The sequence below is a fragment of the Crotalus tigris genome, unplaced genomic scaffold (assembly GCF_016545835.1).
Source record: "Crotalus tigris isolate CLP2741 ecotype Arizona unplaced genomic scaffold, ASM1654583v1 scf7180000019944.6993514239:2294586, whole genome shotgun sequence".
NCBI classification, from domain to species: Eukaryota; Metazoa; Chordata; class Lepidosauria; order Squamata; family Viperidae; genus Crotalus; species Crotalus tigris.
In genome coordinates this window covers 818,923-839,292 of record NW_024097783.1, presented here as the reverse complement: position 1 = coordinate 839,292, position 20,370 = coordinate 818,923, and the positions used below count along the sequence as shown (strand labels likewise).

General features: G+C 36.7%; 1 protein-coding gene across 2 annotated transcripts; it reads left to right on the top strand.

The window, feature by feature from the left end:
* Positions 1-263: 263 nt before the first annotated feature.
* Positions 264-20,360, top strand: LOC120317941 (T-cell receptor-associated transmembrane adapter 1). 2 transcript variants are annotated; one of them, XM_039365014.1, is made up of 6 exons: positions 264-336; positions 11,597-11,713; positions 13,548-13,584; positions 14,420-14,490; positions 16,441-16,499; positions 18,524-20,360. In XM_039365014.1, the coding sequence occupies exons 2-6, from the start codon at positions 11,599-11,601 to the stop codon at positions 18,776-18,778; spliced, it is 537 nt and encodes a 178-aa protein (XP_039220948.1). In that variant the 5' UTR covers positions 264-336; positions 11,597-11,598; the 3' UTR covers positions 18,779-20,360. The 2 variants fall into 2 exon arrangements, with proteins under 2 accessions (XP_039220948.1, XP_039220947.1); XM_039365013.1 differs by having other exon boundaries at positions 18,521-20,354.
* The last annotated feature ends 10 nt before the right edge of the window (positions 20,361-20,370 follow it).

Genomic DNA, 20,370 nt, shown 5'->3' with positions numbered 1-20,370 from the left:
TAACTGTATGTCAATATGCAATATGTTATATATCTCTGGATTTTCTATGAAAAATTTAATAAACCTCAGTTGAAGAATAAAGATATTTACTTTCATACTTGCAATGCTAAATTCAGTAAAAGAATTCAGTCAATGAAGAAAAATAATTGAGCGTTTATTCATGGCTGTTATAGAATGCTCCACTAGACTACCACATTTCCTGTTTGTAGGATTTAAACTTGAATTTTAAATGCCCAGATGAACTCAGTGTTGAACACATAAAAGTCAGTTCTTGTGTCTCTGACTGAGACCTATTTTTGTTTCCGTTTGTTTCTATAACCAGCAGGAAACTGAACAGTAAGTATGTTTCCTTTATACCATCAATTTCAAGTATCTTTAAAAAAAAACTATTCAAAAAGTTTATAAATCCAAAGGCAAAAGAGCTCAATGTCTATTCATTTTGATAATATTCATAAATCTTAATTTATCTTTAGATAAGTGGAAAGAAACATTATTATTAAATATTTGTTGGGAAGAACTAATGTTAGCGCTCAGTAATTTTTACTTGAGTTTGCTTCGGAGACATATACTTTGAAAACTAGAAACCCAACTAAATTCTGATTAATTCTCTTTTAGATAATCCTTTAAAACTTACTCTAGCAGGCCATATCTGTGTTTATGCTGGTTCAGGGTTGTTCAATCATATAATGAATTTGCCTTTACCGGGAGATAGGAGCTCCAGAACTTTATTTATGTCACAAATAAACAGAGAAGAATGTTTGTTTGTTCCAAGACAAAGGCAGAATTACAATTCTGAAATATAAATTGTCTTGCCTTTGAGTGATATTGTGTGGAATGGGAAAACAATAAACCATAGGTGATCCCTTAATTAAAACAGTTGATACTCCTGGAGATACGAATCCCCAACATGATCTTTCTTATAAATATATTTACCTTAAGATGTAATGCCATGCATGTCTACATTGACTCAGGTCTTAATGAATTCAATTAAATTTATTCCCAGATAAGCGGATATAAGGCATCAATCATTATTCCAGTCATTTTCATATGCCAACTGTTTAAAGCATGCAGAACCTTTTACTCCATTTAGTTAGTACTGGTGCTCATTTGAATTTCAGTGATTATTTTAGTTCCTTTGAGATTTCCCTACTGTGATTTGCTTGTAAAATGGTATAGACAGTAAAGGCAGTAAAAATGCATCCAGTATTTTCTTAATATGCCAAGAAGTACTTCCTTCTGTTAAGCTCAATTCAGTGTGATGGCCACTTCTTTTATGATATAGAGATTTTAATCCTAGTGGTGATCTTCCTTTAGCCAATACTTCATTTTTTATAATTTCTCAATACAAAAGTAGCTATACAGTGGAATACCAATATAAAATTATATTGCAATCTGGACACTTTTGATTAATATTTTGACAAAATGATGGTTTCACATATAATGACAATTGAGTGTATGATTAAGTCTGACTGAGGTAGTTGCTTTAAAAAAAGGTTCATATAGCATTGCAAAAACAGAGTTGTAAGCTAGGATCATTGCTGCAAGAAGTAGGCAATAAAATCAATTACTGATAGGAAATAAAGATTCTGCTCTTGCATATTCTTTTTTTCAGATGCATGCTCTAAGATTACATATCCCAATGGCAGAAAGAAAGAGACAATTATAGATATGTAATTAAAAAGAATATTTCAGCAATTTTACAAGATGTATTAACCCAAGCACATCCAAAAAGCAACAGTTGGAGAAATCTGATTAGATTACATTAGAGTTGATATAAAGGGAAAGATGAATGCATGCATATTCATACCGTAGTCTTAACAAAATATTTGGAGATTTGCTAATTGGTGTTAATTGTTGTTATGGTTACATTCTGAGCAGGATTTGAGAATGATGAGATAATTGTTACCAAAGATTTTGATAGTATTATATATTCTATATTTTATAAAAATAGAATAGCTACAAAATAGAAACAAAATGATAGATATGATGCTATCGTAGAGTGATTCTGTTTTAGTATTTTTTCTAAAAAGTGCATTACATTTCATTTTGATCAATTCTATTGATTTCAGCCAGAGATACTTAAATATTATCTAAACCATAGATATACATATCAGAATCCCTCTAAAAATTTGCCTCTCAATCATGATTTCAGTGCAATAGAAAGGGAATAATTAAATAATCATATAAATGGCATTAACTTTATTTTAATTATATAAATCAAATTTAACTCTATCTTATTTATTTATCATGGCCCTCCTACTTTTTAACATCTACTGCTGCTGACGTATCATCTGAGAGCTAAAGCCATACCTCCACCTGGAACAAGGTGTACATTCATGACTAACTGCAAATGTTGCAGTATATTAGTTTCAATGGAATAATCCTGGTAAAACAATATTTCTTGTTGTAAATTCTTGCATTCGTTCTGTAATATTGTTTGTGGGAATAATAAGATCTTAACATTGAAATATGGATCTTTTGCATAGGCAAAGACAAGGTGGATCCAAGCCACTGATTATCATATTTTTATTTATGTAATAACTTATTTATATTACAATCTAGTGCTCATGTACCACTAAGATTAATTTTCAAACAGTTAAAATTCATCAAATAAAGGATCACTTGCAATAAATGAAATACAACAAAGTGAGCAAATAATTAAATCAAGATCAGGCGAATGCAACAACTTAAATGAAGCTTTAAATATAGTTCTTTAAGAAAATAAGATAAATGAACCTATTAATAGAGTCTCAGCCTAGTTTATTCAGGCTGAGGGATCCAGAGTTTATGTGCAATCATTGGAAAATTGTCTGACAACTGAGGATAACAATGGAACTCTGTAGTTAGAAATTGTCTTTCCGTTGAATTCTATGGCCCAAATATTCTGTTATTGGATATAATGACGACTAAGATATCCTGGGCCAAAAGAACAACAACTATTTTTTCAACTGTGTCCAGAAACAAGCTGGGAATCAGGCAACATACAGTAGGTATGGAGATTCCGAGTCATCCAGGTCATGGTTGTCCCAAAGGTGTTTTTTCAAGAAGCAACTGGATTTTCTTTGTTTTTTCCTTGAAGATGTTTCGCTTCTCATTCAAAAAAACCTCTTCAGAACTGAAGATGCTTCTTCAATGAGAAGCGAAACATCTTCAAAGAAAAACAAAGGAAGTCCAATTGCCTCTTGAAAAAGCACCTTTGGGATAGGTATATCTCACCTTGTACTGCATTCTAAACCAGCCTTTAACATTTTTCCAGTCCGAGAAATATAGCAATTCAAAAACTGGTATAGTTTGCCTTCTCTTGTCATCAAAGTGTTAACCTGATTTGATGATAAGGCAGCTTTAGTGTGGGATAAGAAAACCATTGGTGAATCTCCTGCAAATAGGAAAAACATCTACTTCTCACTGTCTATACTATGGGATAGGGCTGGGATAAGAAGTGAGCATTGATATTTAGCAACCTATTGATTTGGTTATCTGTCAGAACCTGATTTGTGGGGTTACAGTTTTCCTGCTTTGCTGGAAGCCCACACTCATTCTGTGGATCAGACACCACAGCCACCACTAAAGTCCTGCTAATCTCAGCTTCTCTTGCTACAATGTTCTTGTGCTTGTCTGTTTTTCATGCTGACTTTCTCACTTGGTGTTTCTTGCTTCTTGGAGGCCTTTGTCTTATAAGCTTTCTCATTCTGCTGTTTGCTTTGTTCTCTTTGCCTCTTCATTGGTCTCTCATCTCTCTCTCTTTCTTATTTGCTCCGCTTTCTTATTTTTGCTTATTTAAGAGTTTTATTCACTATTTTTTCTTGTCCTCTCTAGCTTACCTGCCTCACTTTCCATTAAAACATCTGGTAGACAGTCTCTGCCTCCAACCCAGAGCCCCTTCTTGCTTGAAACACTGCCAATATCCCTTTTAGCAAAGGCAAAAGTTTTTTGCTTTTTCACATGTGTAGATAAGCAGTCCCTGGAATGTCTCGTCAGTGCTTTGCAATGTGTGAGGCAGGCATAACACAGGCAAATTCTTGACCTTTCCTGCTGCCCAGCTAAAGTGGCTTTGGAGAAAAGTTGGCAGCAACTGCAGAGTAATGGCATAGCCAAAGCAGTTAAAAGTGACTCATGGCCTCTATTGCGTTATTATCATAACTGTTATAGCAATGTCAGAAAGTGTACATTTAGTACATTGGTTTGTGCGGGGATAAAATTGAATACAAAAGTTGCTGAAGAGCAGAGAAGGGGGTAATGTAAAGATAACCAGGCGAGAAATGAAAAAAAAAAAATGCTCCAGTCAGTCAGGGATATCTCTGCGAAGTCCCTGGCTGCAAAATGACAAATACAGCAGAGTAATTGAAAGCTTGTTCCTTTTTGCAAGCGTGCTATGCTGTGCCACACATTAAAAGGGGAGGAGCTTTGATTTCTCTGCCATGCTTGCCACTTTGAAACCCAATGACCATTATTACAGATACTCCTGACCACTTTGTACTTTCCTCATTGCATTTGTTTTTGCAGTAAGGAAAAAGGCTGACAACTGTGCGGCAAATGATGATGGCTGAAAGTCACTAATACACTTTGGCTTCAGGAGAAAGAGGAGGCAGGACAAGGCACAAATCCCTATCTGTAGACAATGTTTGTCCCATAGTTCAGAATAAATGTTGCAAATGTGCCTTTGTGGTGTTTTCAGTTAATCAGCATAGTTGTTGAAGGTTGAGTTTATAGCACTGTGGCAGCACAGGCAGGTGGTACAAATCCCAGAATACATTTCATTAAACTCACTGTTTTGTTTTGAATGTTGACTTGCTCAATAGTCTTTTATATTTTCCTAAATTTCTCATATGTTTGTCTATGTTACCTGTTCTGTTTGATTTCTGACCAGATTTTTGAAGAACACAAAAATTATTTGACACTTTTAAATAGCTTCATTAAGATGGTTTCACTGATATATAGTACATAAACTGCCTGTTTTTTAAAACATGTAAATTTGTCAGAAAATAAAGGAAATAGTGTGCTATTTTTCATTTTTCTGACTTTAACATGTGTGGAGAATATCTTACTTGTTTTGTCATTTATGCAATGGTTTCAAAATTTCTGGAAAAAATAATTACAACTTTTCTGACACATTCTTCATAGAGCTTACAGAATTAGCACAAAAATCGAGTTTAATACAGATTTGTAATTTCCTATGTGCCTATGTACTCATTTTTAAAAACATTTCTGAAGTAGAATTTAAATGTTCTGCTTTCTTTAACAATTCTATAATAATTGTTAACTTTTTATGCCTCAATATGAGAAAAATGGATATCCATTTTTCAATATATGAACAAATAAAATTATACATTTTAAATGGGAACATACAGATACAATTAATTCAAAATTGAATATATTTCACACACACACACACACACACACACACACACACATATATATATATATATATGTTTTCTGAGGTTTTCGCGGGTATTTGTATGTAGGTCTTTGGTTGTTCGGGTTTTCTCCCACGTAAAATTGGAAGTGTCTTGGCGACGTTTCGACGAAGTCCCATTCGTCATCTTCAGGCTGGTGCTTTCAGCTTCGTGCCTCGAGCAGCAGTGTGTGGTCTTGGCTGTTTCTTCCTTTTAACTGCCAGTGGAGGTATGAACTGATTGGGTGGGAGCTTGGCTGTGTTCTGATTGGGTGGAGGTGTGTTCTGATTGGTTAGGGGCTTGGCTGTGCTCTGATTGGCTGGGGGTTGGCTGTGTTCTGATTGGCTGGGGGAGTGTTCTGTTTGGTTGTGCTCAGGTTAGTCTGAGTTGCAGAGGGATTCAAGATTTTGGGCTGCCCTGCCATTCCTTGGCTTCGCGTTCGTGGTCGTGCTTCCTCTTCATGGAGGGTGTCAGTTTGCTTCATGTATGGATTGGGGGGGTTTAAAGTGGCTAATGATGCAGCTGTGGTCTGGCTTCTGGTTTGTGGTCGTGCCTCATAGTCAGTGTGGCTTTGGGTTTGTTTTTTGCGTGGATGTTTGGTGGTGACATCCTGTGTGGTTTTTGTGAGTGTGGGTCTGGTATCATTTTTTGTGTTAGGGAGTCGTTTGTCAATGAGGGCGGGTTTCCAAATGGCTGGTAGGCGGGAGGTATCATCTCGCTTGTTCATGCTGTGTGGGCGTTTTTCTATCTCGATGGCTTCTCTGATTATTCTGTTATTAAAATGTTCACTTTTGGCAATGGTTCTGGTATTTTTAAAGTCAATTTCATGTCCTGTGGCTTTAAGGTGTTGGACCAGGGAAGATGTTGGTTCCTCTTTTTTGACTGAGTTCTTATGTTCTTCAATGCGTGCACTTATTCTTCTGTTGGTTTGTCCGATGTATGTGGTGGGACAAGTGGTGCATGGGATTTCGTATACTCCTTGATTTTCTAATTCAATTTTATCTTTGGGGTTTCTAAGGATGGTGGATATTTTTCTGTTTGTGCAGAATGCTGTTTTGATGTTGTGTTTATGGAGGATCTTACTGATTCTGTCTGTGGTGCCTTTTATGTATGGGAGGAGGGCTTTGCCGTTTTCTTGTTCTTTGTCTTGGATTTTAGTGGGGGTTTCTTTTTGGATTAGGTTTGTAATCTTATTTCTATGGAATCCATTGGATGTTAGTACATTGGTGAGAGTGTGTAGTTCGGGTTTTAGGTGTTGTTCGTCAGCTAAGCGTTTTGTTCTGGAGATGAGTGTCTTGGCTACAGAGTTGATCTGTGCTGGGTGGTGGTGTGAGAGAGCGTGCAGATAGCGGTTTGTGTGTGTTTTCTTCTGGTAGATGGTGTGTCCTAGGGAGCCATTGGATTTCTTGTAGACTAAGACATCCAGGAAGGATGATTTCTCTCTGGGAATGATTCTTTGCTGGATCTCTTCGCTAATGGGGGAGGCTTTTATTTTGGATCTGGTGGTTTTTTCCAGGTAGAACAACACCTAAAACCCGAACTACACACTCTCACCAATGTACTAACATCCAATGGATTCCATAGAAATAAGATTACAAACCTAATCCAAAAAGAAACCCCCACTAAAATCCAAGACAAAGAACAAGAAAACGGCAAAGCCCTCCTCCCATACATAAAAGGCACCACAGACAGAATCAGTAAGATCCTCCATAAACACAACATCAAAACAGCATTCTGCACAAACAGAAAAATATCCACCATCCTTAGAAACCCCAAAGATAAAATTGAATTAGAAAATCAAGGAGTATACGAAATCCCATGCACCACTTGTCCCACCACATACATCGGACAAACCAACAGAAGAATAAGTGCACGCATTGAAGAACATAAGAACTCAGTCAAAAAAGAGGAACCAACATCTTCCCTGGTCCAACACCTTAAAGCCACAGGACATGAAATTGACTTTAAAAATACCAGAACCATTGCCAAAAGTGAACATTTTAATAACAGAATAATCAGAGAAGCCATCGAGATAGAAAAACGCCCACACAGCATGAACAAGCGAGATGATACCTCCCGCCTACCAGCCATTTGGAAACCCGCCCTCATTGACAAACGACTCCCTAACACAAAAAATGATACCAGACCCACACTCACAAAAACCACACAGGATGTCACCACCAAACATCCACGCAAAAAACAAACCCAAAGCCACACTGACTATGAGGCACGACCACAAACCAGAAGCCAGACCACAGCTGCATCATTAGCCACTTTAAACCCCCCCAATCCATACATGAAGCAAACTGACACCCTCCATGAAGAGGAAGCACGACCACGAACGCGAAGCCAAGGAATGGCAGGGCAGCCCAAAATCTTGAATCCCTCTGCAACTCAGACTAACCTGAGCACAACCAAACAGAACACTCCCCCAGCCAATCAGAGCACAGCCAACCCCCCAGCCAATCAGAGCACAGCCAACCCCCCAGCCAATCAGAGCACAGCCAAGCCCCTAACCAATCAGAACACACCTCCACCCAATCAGAACACAGCCAAGCTCCCACCCAATCAGTTCATACCTCCACTGGCAGTTAAAAGGAAGAAACAGCCAAGACCACACACTGCTGCTCGAGGCACGAAGCTGAAAGCACCAGCCTGAAGATGACGAATGGGACTTCGTCGAAACGTCGCCAAGACACTTCCAATTTTACGTGGGAGAAAACCCGAACAACCAAAGACCTACATACAAATACCCACGAAAACCTCAGAAAACAAATATTGAACCTCTACGGGGAGGAAATCCATCATCTGACCAGGACCTATGAAAAACTTGAAGTCCAAAGAGCTTCCATTTTATGCGACCTCGCATTCCTACGCAACTGCCGAGATCAAAATCTAATCCCCACATGTTTCCAACTGAAATTCCACTCCAACTCTGCAGCCACCAAACGGATCCTGAAAAGAACAGAATTGGCCCTAATCAGAAATGAACTTCACACAAAAAGATTCCTCCTAGACCGAATTAACAAAGATCTCCTCACACTCCACCTCAAACTCAGCAACAAGATCCACCCCGCACTTTGGGACAAATCCAAACAACTTGCCGTCTGGAGAGCCGAAACACAGACCACCTTCAAGACAGATACACACACCAACAAACTCCGAAGACTACAAGAACGCCAGAAACAAACCCCTCCTCCCTCACAGCCACACATGAAGCAAACAGTGCATAACATCTCAGATAGGATCCTCACCAAAGCCGAAACCAATGTCCTTTCCAAAGGATTCAACTTTGCAGTCGCTCCCAAACACATCCCCACTGAAACCATTATATGTGGAGTTGAAACCAGCCTGACTAAAATCAACCCCGACGACGCCAACAGAATCAGACTCGAAATCACCAACATCCTCTGCACCAGCAAGCCACCCAAAAGCAACTTACCCAAAGAGGAACAGACAGCACTACGTAACCTTAAAGAAGACACCAGCATAATAATCCTACCAGCAGACAAGGGCAACGCCACGGTGGTTATGAACACATCTGACTACCAAACCAAATTAACCAACCTACTCCAAGACTCCACATACAAACCCCTAAATACAGATCCCACCACCTACCTGGAAAAAAACCACCAGATCCAAAATAAAAGCCTCCCCCATTAGCGAAGAGATCCAGCAAAGAATCATTCCCAGAGAGAAATCATCCAGATGCCCCAAACTCTATGGTCTCCCCAAGATACACAAGGAAGGAACCCCACTCAGACCTATAGTCAGCTCCATAGGCTCACCTCTACAAAACCTAGCCAAATTTCTCGCCAAACAACTACAGCCCTATGCAGAATCCATCACCTCACACGTAAAAAACTCATTCCAGTTTATAGAGATCATAAAGAAACAAAACTTACAGCCCAGCGACCTACTAGTGAGCTTCGATGTCATATCCCTCTTCACCCAAGTGCCTATCAAAGAAGCCTTGACAGCTATTCAAAACAAATATAACCCCCCCAAACACATCTTAGATCTGACCAACCACTGCCTATCCAACACATACTTCATCTACAATGGACAAAAATACAAACAAACAGAAGGAGCACCCATGGGACACCCTTCTCACCTGTCAATGCCAACCTCTACATGGAACACTTTGAAACCCAAGCTCTAGAAAAATCTGATCACAAACCCAAACTCTGGCTCAGATACGTAGACGACACCTTCATAATCTGGCCACATGGGAAAGAAAAACTGGACAACTTCCTCACACACCTCAACAGCCTACACCCCAAAATACAGTTCACCATGGAAACAGAAGCTAACAACCAACTTCCCTTCCTGGATGTCTTAGTCTACAAGAAATCCAATGGCTCCCTAGGACACACCATCTACCAGAAGAAAACACACACAAACCACTATCTGCACGCTCTCTCACACCACCACCCAGCACAGATCAAACTCTGTAGCCAAGACACTCATCTCCAGAACAAAACGCTTAGCTGACGAACAACACCTAAAACCCGAACTACACACTCTCACCAATGTACTAACATCCAATGGATTCCATAGAAATAAGATTACAAACCTAATCCAAAAAGAAACCCCCACTAAAATCCAAGACAAAGAACAAGAAAACGGCAAAGCCATCCTCCCATACATAAAAGGCATCACAGACAGAATCAGTAAGATCCTCCATAAACACAACATCAAAACAGCATTCTGCACAAACAGAAAAATATCCACCATCCTTAGAAACCCCAAAGATAAAATTGAATTAGAAAATCAAGGAGTATACGAAATCCCATGCACCACTTGTCCCACCACATACATCGGACAAACCAACAGAAGAATAAGTGCACGCATTGAAGAACATAAGAACTCAGTCAAAAAAGAGGAACCAACATCTTCCCTGGTCCAACACCTTAAAGCCACAGGACATGAAATTGACTTTAAAAATACCAGAACCATTGCCAAAAGTGAACATTTTAATAACAGAATAATCAGAGAAGCCATCGAGATAGAAAAACGCCCACACAGCATGAACAAGCGAGATGATACCTCCCGCCTACCAGCCATTTGGAAACCCGCCCTTATTGACAAACGACTCCCTAACACAAAAAATGATACCAGACCCACACTCACAAAAACCACACAGGAGGTCACCACCAAACATCCACGCAAAAAACAAACCCAAAGCCACACTGACTATGAGGCACGACCACAAACCAGAAGCCAGACCACAGCTGCATCATTAGCCACTTTAAACCCCCCCCAATCCATACATGAAGCAAACTGACACCCTCCATGAAGAGGAAGCACGACCACGAACGCGAAGCCAAGGAATGGCAGGGCAGCCCAAAATCTTGAATCCCTCTGCAACTCAGACTAACCTGAGCACAACCAAACAGAACACTCCCCCAGCCAATCAGAACACAGCAAAGCCAACCCCCAGCCAATCAGAGCACAGCCAAGCCCCTAACCAATCAGAACACACCTCCACCCAATCAGAACACAGCCAAGCTCCCACCCAATCAGTTCATACCTCCACTGGCAGTTAAAAGGAAGAAACAGCCAAGACCACACACTGCTGCTCGAGGCACGAAGCTGAAAGCACCAGCCTGAAGATGACGAATGGGACTTCGTCGAAACGTCGCCAAGACACTTCCAATTTTACGTGGGAGAAAACCCGAACAACCAAAGACCTACATATATATATATATATATATATATATATATATATATATATATATATATATGCTTTCTGAGGTTTTCGCGGTTGTTTGTATGTAAGTCTTTGGTTGTTCGGGTTTTCTCCCGCGTAAAATTGGAAGTGTCTTGGTGACGTTTCGACGAAGTCCCATTCGTCATCTCAGGCTGGTGTTTTCAGCTTCGTGCTTCGAGCAGCACGAAGCTGAAAACACCAGCCTGAAGATGACGAATGGGACTTCGTCGAAACGTCGCCAAGACACTTCCAATTTTACGCGGGAGAAAACCCGAACAACCAAAGACCTACATATATATATATATATATATATATATATATATATATATATATACCCATATCCAAAGATCTTTTCAAAGAAAAAAAGTAATGTTTGTGTTTGTGAAATTCACAAATGGATATAAATTCCAGCATATCAAATGTATGCCAAATTGAAAAATTTAAATGAACAAAATTCTTATTTTTGTTTATATTTGTTCTCTTATTACAGGAATGGAGGCTAATCAGTGTACCATTTGCTGGATACCTCTTTCTTTTGTAACTGTAATTATGATAATTTCTTTACTGAAAAATATTTCATACTTCTTGAAAAACAAAAAACAAAAAGGTAAGGAAAGCTGAAGGAAAAGATGTAGAATAATGTAAGTTGTAAATTACAGAAATAGCAGGAAGTGAGGTTTTACTTTCATCTGCAATGGAATAAAAAGAGTAATTATTTATCTGATCTCAGTAAAGGTAGTTCTAATTTTTGCTAAGGCCACATTAAAAATAATCTCAGCTCTCATATATTTATACTTATAAGATACTTTAAGTTGTGGTTTAACAAGAAGAAACTTGCCAAGTTTAATCTTCCCTTAGTAAATGACTATTATAGCATGATGGCTGTTGAAGCTTCTTCTTTACAGCTGTTTCTAGTTATTGTACAAGCTCCTGAATTCATATTACTCGATGCAAATGCCTTAAGGTACCATATGAGCCAAAAATGCATTTCTATAGTCACTGCCAACACCACTACCACCACTCTCAGCCAGAAAACACAAATAGCCCAGATTTTGATGTCTCCAGCCTAATGCTATTATTTTTAAAAAGGATCCACCAAAACTGCAGAACATTTGTGGAATGCCGCAAAGCAATACTACATACACACATACATATATTTAACTCTATTTTTTTTGTTACAGCCTGTTATAGAAGGCACAGAATGGGAATAACAAAACCGTAAGCAAAGACATGAAAGGCAGGAGACAAGAAAAAGGGTCAATGAATTCTAACTCAGTACCATTCAATACCTTTTCCCATGCATTTCTATCTTTGCTCATCATTTTTACATCCTGCTTGGTATATAATGTGTCATTCATTGGCATTTTGCTTTTTCATATCTTTCTTTCTCTGTCTGTCTCTGTCAGTCTGTCTGTCTTCTATCAAACTATTTACTTTTAGTTTTTGCTATTCACTTTCAATCCTTTATTCCATTTCCCCTATAAAATGTAATTACCTTAGTCTTTGGTATATAAATGTTCAGATGCATACTATTTGTTGCGTCAAACCATCTAACCTTTGTTGTAGATAGTCTAGATTCTTAGCAAACACATATTATTTTGCATCAGAATGTCACTTACATTCCCATTCTCAGCAATACATTTCTGCAAGCAGTGTTGTATATTTTTCTATAGGTGCATTAAATACTAAAGGAGATATTACTTATCCTGTCTTCCTTTTTGCTCAGTAGCATTCCATTTATTTTTACACATGCACTCTTACCAACATTAGCAACTAACCTTCAACTCCATATTTGCAGTGAAGGTTGCATGATTCAAGCCTATTCTTTTTATTTCTATGTCCTAAATCAACATACGGTATATGCAATCAGCATTCTTGCCACATTAGTACATTTCTCAAAGACTTGCTGAAAAGGGAAAAAATATACAATCTGCATATAGTACAATATTGCTGATATCTTTATTTATTGAAAAGCGCTCTAGGCTACATGAGTATATAGAAACATTTTAGACCTGGAACATTGCTCTATCCAAACTTATAAAGCAGTCTATATGCTGTATAGTACATGCAGTGTAAATACTGGCTATAACAGGTTCTTTGCTATTTATTGTATGTAGACTGCTTTGTGAGTTTATCAAAGTAGAAAGAGGAAGAAAAGTGAAGATGGAAACAAGGGCACAGGGCAATTCTGGCAGAAGGGAGACCAGAAAGAAAATAGGCATTAGAGGCCAAGATAGCACTAAGTTGTACCAGGGAGGTAGCAAAACCAAGGAAACATAGCAGTTAGAATCGTATGGTAGGAAAAAAAATGCAGAGAGCATTCCATCTTATCTTTGGAATATCTTTATAAAGAAATATCACATCTTCAAAAATATGTTATATTGAAATGCCAAACAAACCTGTTTTTTAAATTTTGCTGATTTCTTCAAAATGTTTTCCAGGGGAAATTTGTGAAGATTATAATGAATGTAATCCAAGGTATGGCAAAAGTCTTCCTTTTTTGAGGTGGTGTGCTCACATGGAAAGACCTTTATTCAGTGTATTCTAGATCCCAGTGTAATATATGTGGCTTCCAAGTGATACATTTTGACGTGGCTTCCAACTGATACATTTTGGAAACACTTCAGCTCCAAATTATTTTTACATTATTTAAAATGGGAGCTTAATTTTCTAGAATCGATAATAATATTCAGTATTCTGGAAATAAAGTATCAGATTCATGCAGCTTGTTACTTCCAAGAATATACTGCAAACTGTGTATACCCTAGAAATTTTCTGAAAATAATAATAAAAAAAAATGGTAGCAGCCATTGGCAAAGGTTTTTTTATGGGTACTTTTATTATGGCAGCCATTTGTGATCATGACCATAACACAGTCTGAAAAATTCAATTATTCTGAATGGGCCAAAAAGGCTGTGATTGTCTGCTGTAAATGTCCTTGAAGTCAATTATTTATAAGTGGAAAGAAACAATTTTCATGGCTGTTTCATACTCCATGATTCCTATAGTCCCCATAATATCTTCCAAGTTGCATCAGTGGATTTCCACAAACACACTGATTATATTTTCAGGGGACTGCTAGAAATAGAAGAGGAGAAATCAGAAGAAACCATGTTAGCATCTTCTATGGTGAACATCAGAAATCTGTTTCTATAAATGGAAATCTGGATATTTATTATGTTTCTTTGTTAGCTAAACTCAAATAAATCACCTAGTCATATAAATTATATTTTCTAAACAAATTATGCAATACTAATTAATACAATGTGTCCACATTAAGTTTGTTTTAAAACTCTCTTGTACTCTTTTACAGCAATGAGGAATTTCATGCAGAAGCTTATCCAGTTTATGATAACCTTAATCCCTACCATCAGGAGATGCTAAGTAAGCTATACATAAAGTTATCCATTTATTGCATATAGGTTCATACAGCTAACTTGAATTAATCCTTGTAGGCATTTTCTCTTTTTTCTTTCCTTCCCTTCTGGAAGACTATCTATAGTCTGTAGTCTATAGTCTGTAGTCTGTATCTCTCTCTCTCTCTCTCTAGTATATAGTTTATATGCTTTTATATTTTATATTTGTGTCTAATATTTATATATATGAGTATATATTACATTACATTGCATTGCATTACATTATATTATAATATAATAGATAAAATATACTAAGGTTTGGAGGATATTTGGAAATTACCCATCCTTAGTACAACAAAAAAGTTGGTAACAAATGTTTATATCTTTTTAAAATGTTTTAATATTTTTAATTTCTATATATCGATACATACAGTAGCTATAAAAAGTATACTCGTTAAACATATTTATTGGAATTATGGGTAAAAAGGTCAACCTTGGTCTCATCAGACCATAACATATTTATCCCCATGCTTTTGTCAGACTTGATATAGTTTTTTTGCAAAATGTAGCCAGATTTGGATGCTCTTCTTTATAAGAAAAAGCTGCTATCTTGCCACCCTACCTCACAGCCCAGACATATGAAGAACAGGGGAGATTGTCGTCATACGTAATACACAACCAGTACTTGCCAGAAATTCTGCTTGGTAGCCTCTTGAATGAGTTTTCTTTTTTAAAATCAATTTTGATGAATTTGTTTTGATAATATAACTGTTGTGCCATATTTTCCCACTTGTTGATGACTGTCTTCACTGTGTTCCATGATATAGCAATGCCTTGGAAATGGTTTTGTACATTTATCTTAACTTATACTTTCCAACAATGAGATCCCTTTGATGCTTGTAAGTTCTTTGCAGATCATGGTTTTTGCTGAAAGAAGTAACTAGTAAATATCAGAAAAATCCTACTAGAATAGCTGAACTTTATATGGGCTTGATCAGAGTCACTTTATTTAATGGCAAGTGTGTATCGACTTTTATAATATCTGTTTGAAAGTGATTAGTTAATTCTGAACACAGCCACATCACTATTTATGAGGGTGGGTACACTTATGTAACCACATTATTGTAAGCTTTTTATTGTTATCCTGCCTCAAAGAAAGATCTCCGTTTGTTTTTAATTGAAGCATACAGCTTATATGTTATATTAAAGATGCAAAAAATTCCCCAAGTGATTTATTTTGGTCTGATATTTTTACATCTCAAATATCTGGCATTTTAATAGGAATGTATAGACTTTTTATATTTGTTTTTATTGTGATCAATAGTCCATATAAATGAATATAAAAACAATTAAATATATGGTAATCATTGCTGATTATTTGAATTATTTGTGTTAACTGTTGCCATTGAAAATTTGGCCACAATATTAGTGATGTTGTTATGACAATCAGAAGATAAAAACTTTTGTATACTAAAGATTTGCTTATCTGGAATATTGTTGCAAGGAACTAGAATAAGTAAATTCTTCTAATTACCATATAATCATGCTTGAGTTATGGTTTTGATTTCTCTTGAACTCTGTGGACAAGTCCATTCAAATAACTTTTTAAAATTTCTACGTCTATGGAGATTCTCAGTCATTTAGGTCATGGCTGTTACAAAGATGCTTTTCCAAAAGGCAATTGGACTTCCTTTGTTTTTTCCTTGAAAACATTTCGCTTCTCATCCAAGAAGCTTCTTCAGTTAAGTTTAAATATCTACCCAGCAAGAAAGTGGATGCAGAGTACTATACTGAGCCCTCCAAAAGCCCTTCCTTAATTTAGAGGAAGTGAAATATGTCAGGTATTTACCAGCACAGTATAGTTATAGCTGCTACGCTGCATGGTATTGAAAAATAACAAGCTTAGTGCAGAACTTTATGATTGATAATAATATAGAGTAACTATTTTAAAACATCCTATTTCAAAAATTATTTTCAGATGAAAGTTGCTATGAGAAAATGAATGTCCATTCTCCCAGATCCACCACTGATGTACAGGTTTGTACATGCTTCTTTATGTAAATGTTCTTTAATTTGTAACAGGTTTTTTTTCAGAACCTTTTTTTATGGTGCTGAATGATCTATCTAGATCTTAGCTGCCCTAAAATACAGGATTCCCCTTGCAAAATCTTGGCCAATTTAATGTTTAATTTCAGCCCTGGAATATATATAAATCTTCTTTATCAGATATGGCCAATTTAATGTTTAATTTCAGCCCTGGAATATATATACATCTTCTTTATTTATTTATGCCCATTTATTATTTTAATTTGACTTATTACTCCATAACAAAATTATGGAGTCAAGAGTTCCAAGATATTGCAGGTAAATTAACATGTAAATACAGTGGTCAAGATAGATGTAATGTTAAGCCCAAGCTCAGAGATGAGACAGTGAAATCTCATTGAGTCCGATCCTTTATTTGCTTACACCTAATACATAGAACCTTGCCAAACAAAAGGTATAATTTTCTAGGCCAGCGGTCCCCAACCTTTCTGGTTTGGCGGGGGGGGGGATAGTTTCTTGCAAGTGGAAGGTGGGCCACCACTCGTGCAAGAGAAGCTTTGAGTGTGCACATATACACTCCCATTTGTGTGGTCCAGTTCCGAAGAAGCTCAGCCCAATAATGGGCTGGGGGCAGGGATTGAGGACCCAAGTTCTAGGTTACTAGGCATACCCAAGAGATTCAAAATTACAGTTAGCCTGAACCTCTTCTCCCTCCCCCATCCAGTTCAGGACTGCTGTTTCTTGATTCAGATCTCTTTCTAAGAAAGGTCTAAGTTGGCAAAATTATCCCACTGTGCTGCTGCAAGTACACATTCCACGTAATAATACGATTTGGTGTAAGATAACCTAGTTAATTACGATTAACAAAGGGTCTGTGAATTGGATTGTGCATTAACAAGATTCATTTGGAACCCTCCTGAATTTGATAGGAGATATGCCTAAATATGCTTGAACATGGCTCCTATTTGCTGCTCAATTCTTAAGATCAACACATTAATCTCCAAGTTGGAAAATATAAGTGTGTGAATCATAGATTAGCATTCAAATGTTACAGATACTGGTAGAATCTGTGATTTCACACAAATAAGTAGCTGTCTACTAGGCAGACGATCATTTTCAGGATATTGGAGAATCACTCTGCCAAATTCTGCTTCATATTCTGCCATAACTCTAACCTAATAAAAATTAAGTGTGCAACTATGTGGTTGCCTTGCAAATTTGGTTAATGATAATTGTGCTGAGGAATTACTGACATTACCAGAACCTTAATGGAATAATCTCTGACTTATCTGGCTATCTCATAACAGAGCAACACTGCTGCAATAACTCATTTACAAAGATGCTACAAAGGCAGTTTATTAACCCAGATAAGAGCCCTCCAGTGGTTTGTGTGAGTGGGGATAAAGTAGGACACCACCAAGTGAAGTAGAATTGTGTGAAATCAAGATACTGAACCAGTTCATCCAAATAGAGAGTAAAATAGGGGAAATGACCTAGTAATGAATAGACTTTTCTTATATAATATGACTCAAAGATGACTGGGGATAATGACAAATCTTAATCTTTTGGGTTTAACAGGAAATCAAGAGTCCTATAGTGGAGTTCTTGATTTGCAGGAAGCTCAATGTCATTCCTAAAAGCTTATCAGGTTTAATGAAATTCACTAAAATTCCAAAGATTGCAATAAAAATGTATCAGCAAGAAGTATTTAGATAAGCAATTCAAATTGAGAAAGAGAAACCAATATTACATTTTATGATCCTATTCCAATGGATTCAAGAATGGATCAGTGGAGGTAGAAAAGGCAATATTCCAAGGTAAAAATGATGAATTGATAATAAGGTAGGAAACCGGCTAAGGAAAAAGTCCTGTTTCCAAGCAGTTACCAAACACAAATTTATATCATTTCATTTAGGTGTATCATACAACTGACTTGTTACTTTTACTGTTAGCTGTTTGCCATAATAGTAAATGAAATAACATGATCAATATGAATTGTTTCTTTTTTGTAGCAGATAGCTGAACGCCAAATGTGCTATGCTTCCCTTGATCATAGTGTCAGAAGAAAGCACAAAATTCAGCCCAAAAAGAAATATCCTACATTAGAAATGGGTGAAAATCAACTTACCAGAAACACCACCACGCTGTCTTGCATTTATCTCAACAGTGAACAACTCAGTGCTGAAAATAAGTTGACTGAAAACACTTCTCACGTTGATTCGTTCAGAGAGTTTGGTTTAAAACACAAGGCAAACGATGTCATGTTTTAGTAACCAAATAATTTTCTCAAAGTAAACATTCACTAAGACAGTCAATTGCCAAGTTAGGTAAGTGATCGTTTGAACAAAATATTTTGTGCCACTGAGTTCTGTAGAGGAACAACTTATAGAACTTTCTGAGACTTTTAATTAAAATATTGCCCACCATTTGACATGGTGCTTAGAGTAGTCTGGATCATGGAAGAAGTTGTCTGAGCAGTGGAGAAACTTGCTTAGCCCTTTAGCATGCCAGTGGGGAACTGGTTATATACCCTCCACCTGGTTCATATATGAGTAGGAGCCAAATTACAATCTTTGCTATAAAGCAGTTATATTCCATTAGAAGATTAGAACCATTAACAAAAAATTTGCTAACTTCCTGACAAAAACTTATTCATTCAGCTCTACTCAGTATAATTATAACTTGCCATACTGCATGTATAATAATATCAGGAAATATTTAAGGTTAATTAGGGAATAATGTATCAGCTTTGATTCATCTATTTAACAGTTGTACAGCTAGCAAATGTAATGTCGGCATGTATTTAGTTTCCTGCTAGTTAAGAACTGCTAGAGTCAATCCCAATTACTCAATGAGAATGTAATGTCTTGAGCATCTGAATTAAATGGTCTGTAAAAAAAGTAGTAAATGAGGTATAAAAATAAATCTCCAAGGAAGAATTTGACATTTTTCATTGTATTTAAGTAATTGTTATTGACTTTTACACCAGTTTTATAGTGTATTCTATAAGAAGTGATATTCCTAATTACCCCCCAGATATACTGTATCTGTTCAATTCAGTCCAAAACATTGTCTTGTAATAAAAACTACCTGAATGCATTGGAAATCTCATAATATAGCAATGAAGTTTGAATGAAGCATTTTATTGTCTTGAAATCAATTGATGATCTTTAAATCTGTCTTATACCTTTTTTGATTACTAAGTAACAATAGCATTTTGTTCCTAGTGAACAAATTCAAGAAAAAATTGATATAGTTGGTATTTTTACAGGAAGTAAATATTTAAATATGACATTTCATCTAATTTGACATGAAAGTAAAGAATTAGTTCCAAAATATGTATTATATAATGCTTCCTCTAATAATTATTTCATATATTTTAACTTATGCCTAATTCTTAGAATTACACAAATGCTAATGTGCATATGCAAGATCATCTAGAAAAATATATGCTGCAAATCATGTTTATCTAAGAAGTTGAGAATAACCTGAGCTTGATTATGTCATAAAATTGTGAGCCAGCAGTTTTATTCTGAATTCTTCAACTATTTCTGCCTATGTGGTATGATTGGGCAGTTGGCATGGTCCAAGGATCTTTCATTAAATGTTATAATTTGGAGGATTGAGGAAGCATGGTCTCTGTACTTCAGAAAAGCAATTTCCTCAAGATGCATGCTTCCCATCCTTTAAATGCTACAGAAATCTCTTCATACTGGGATTGAGATGTGTTTGGAGGCCCTGGCAAACACTGTTGATTTTGGGTGTTATTTATGTGGTATTTCTCTGGTGACCTTGCTCCCTTTTAAATTATGTAAACTGTTCAGTCTTTTTGGAGTTAGGTGGTCTAGGAAACCAATAAATA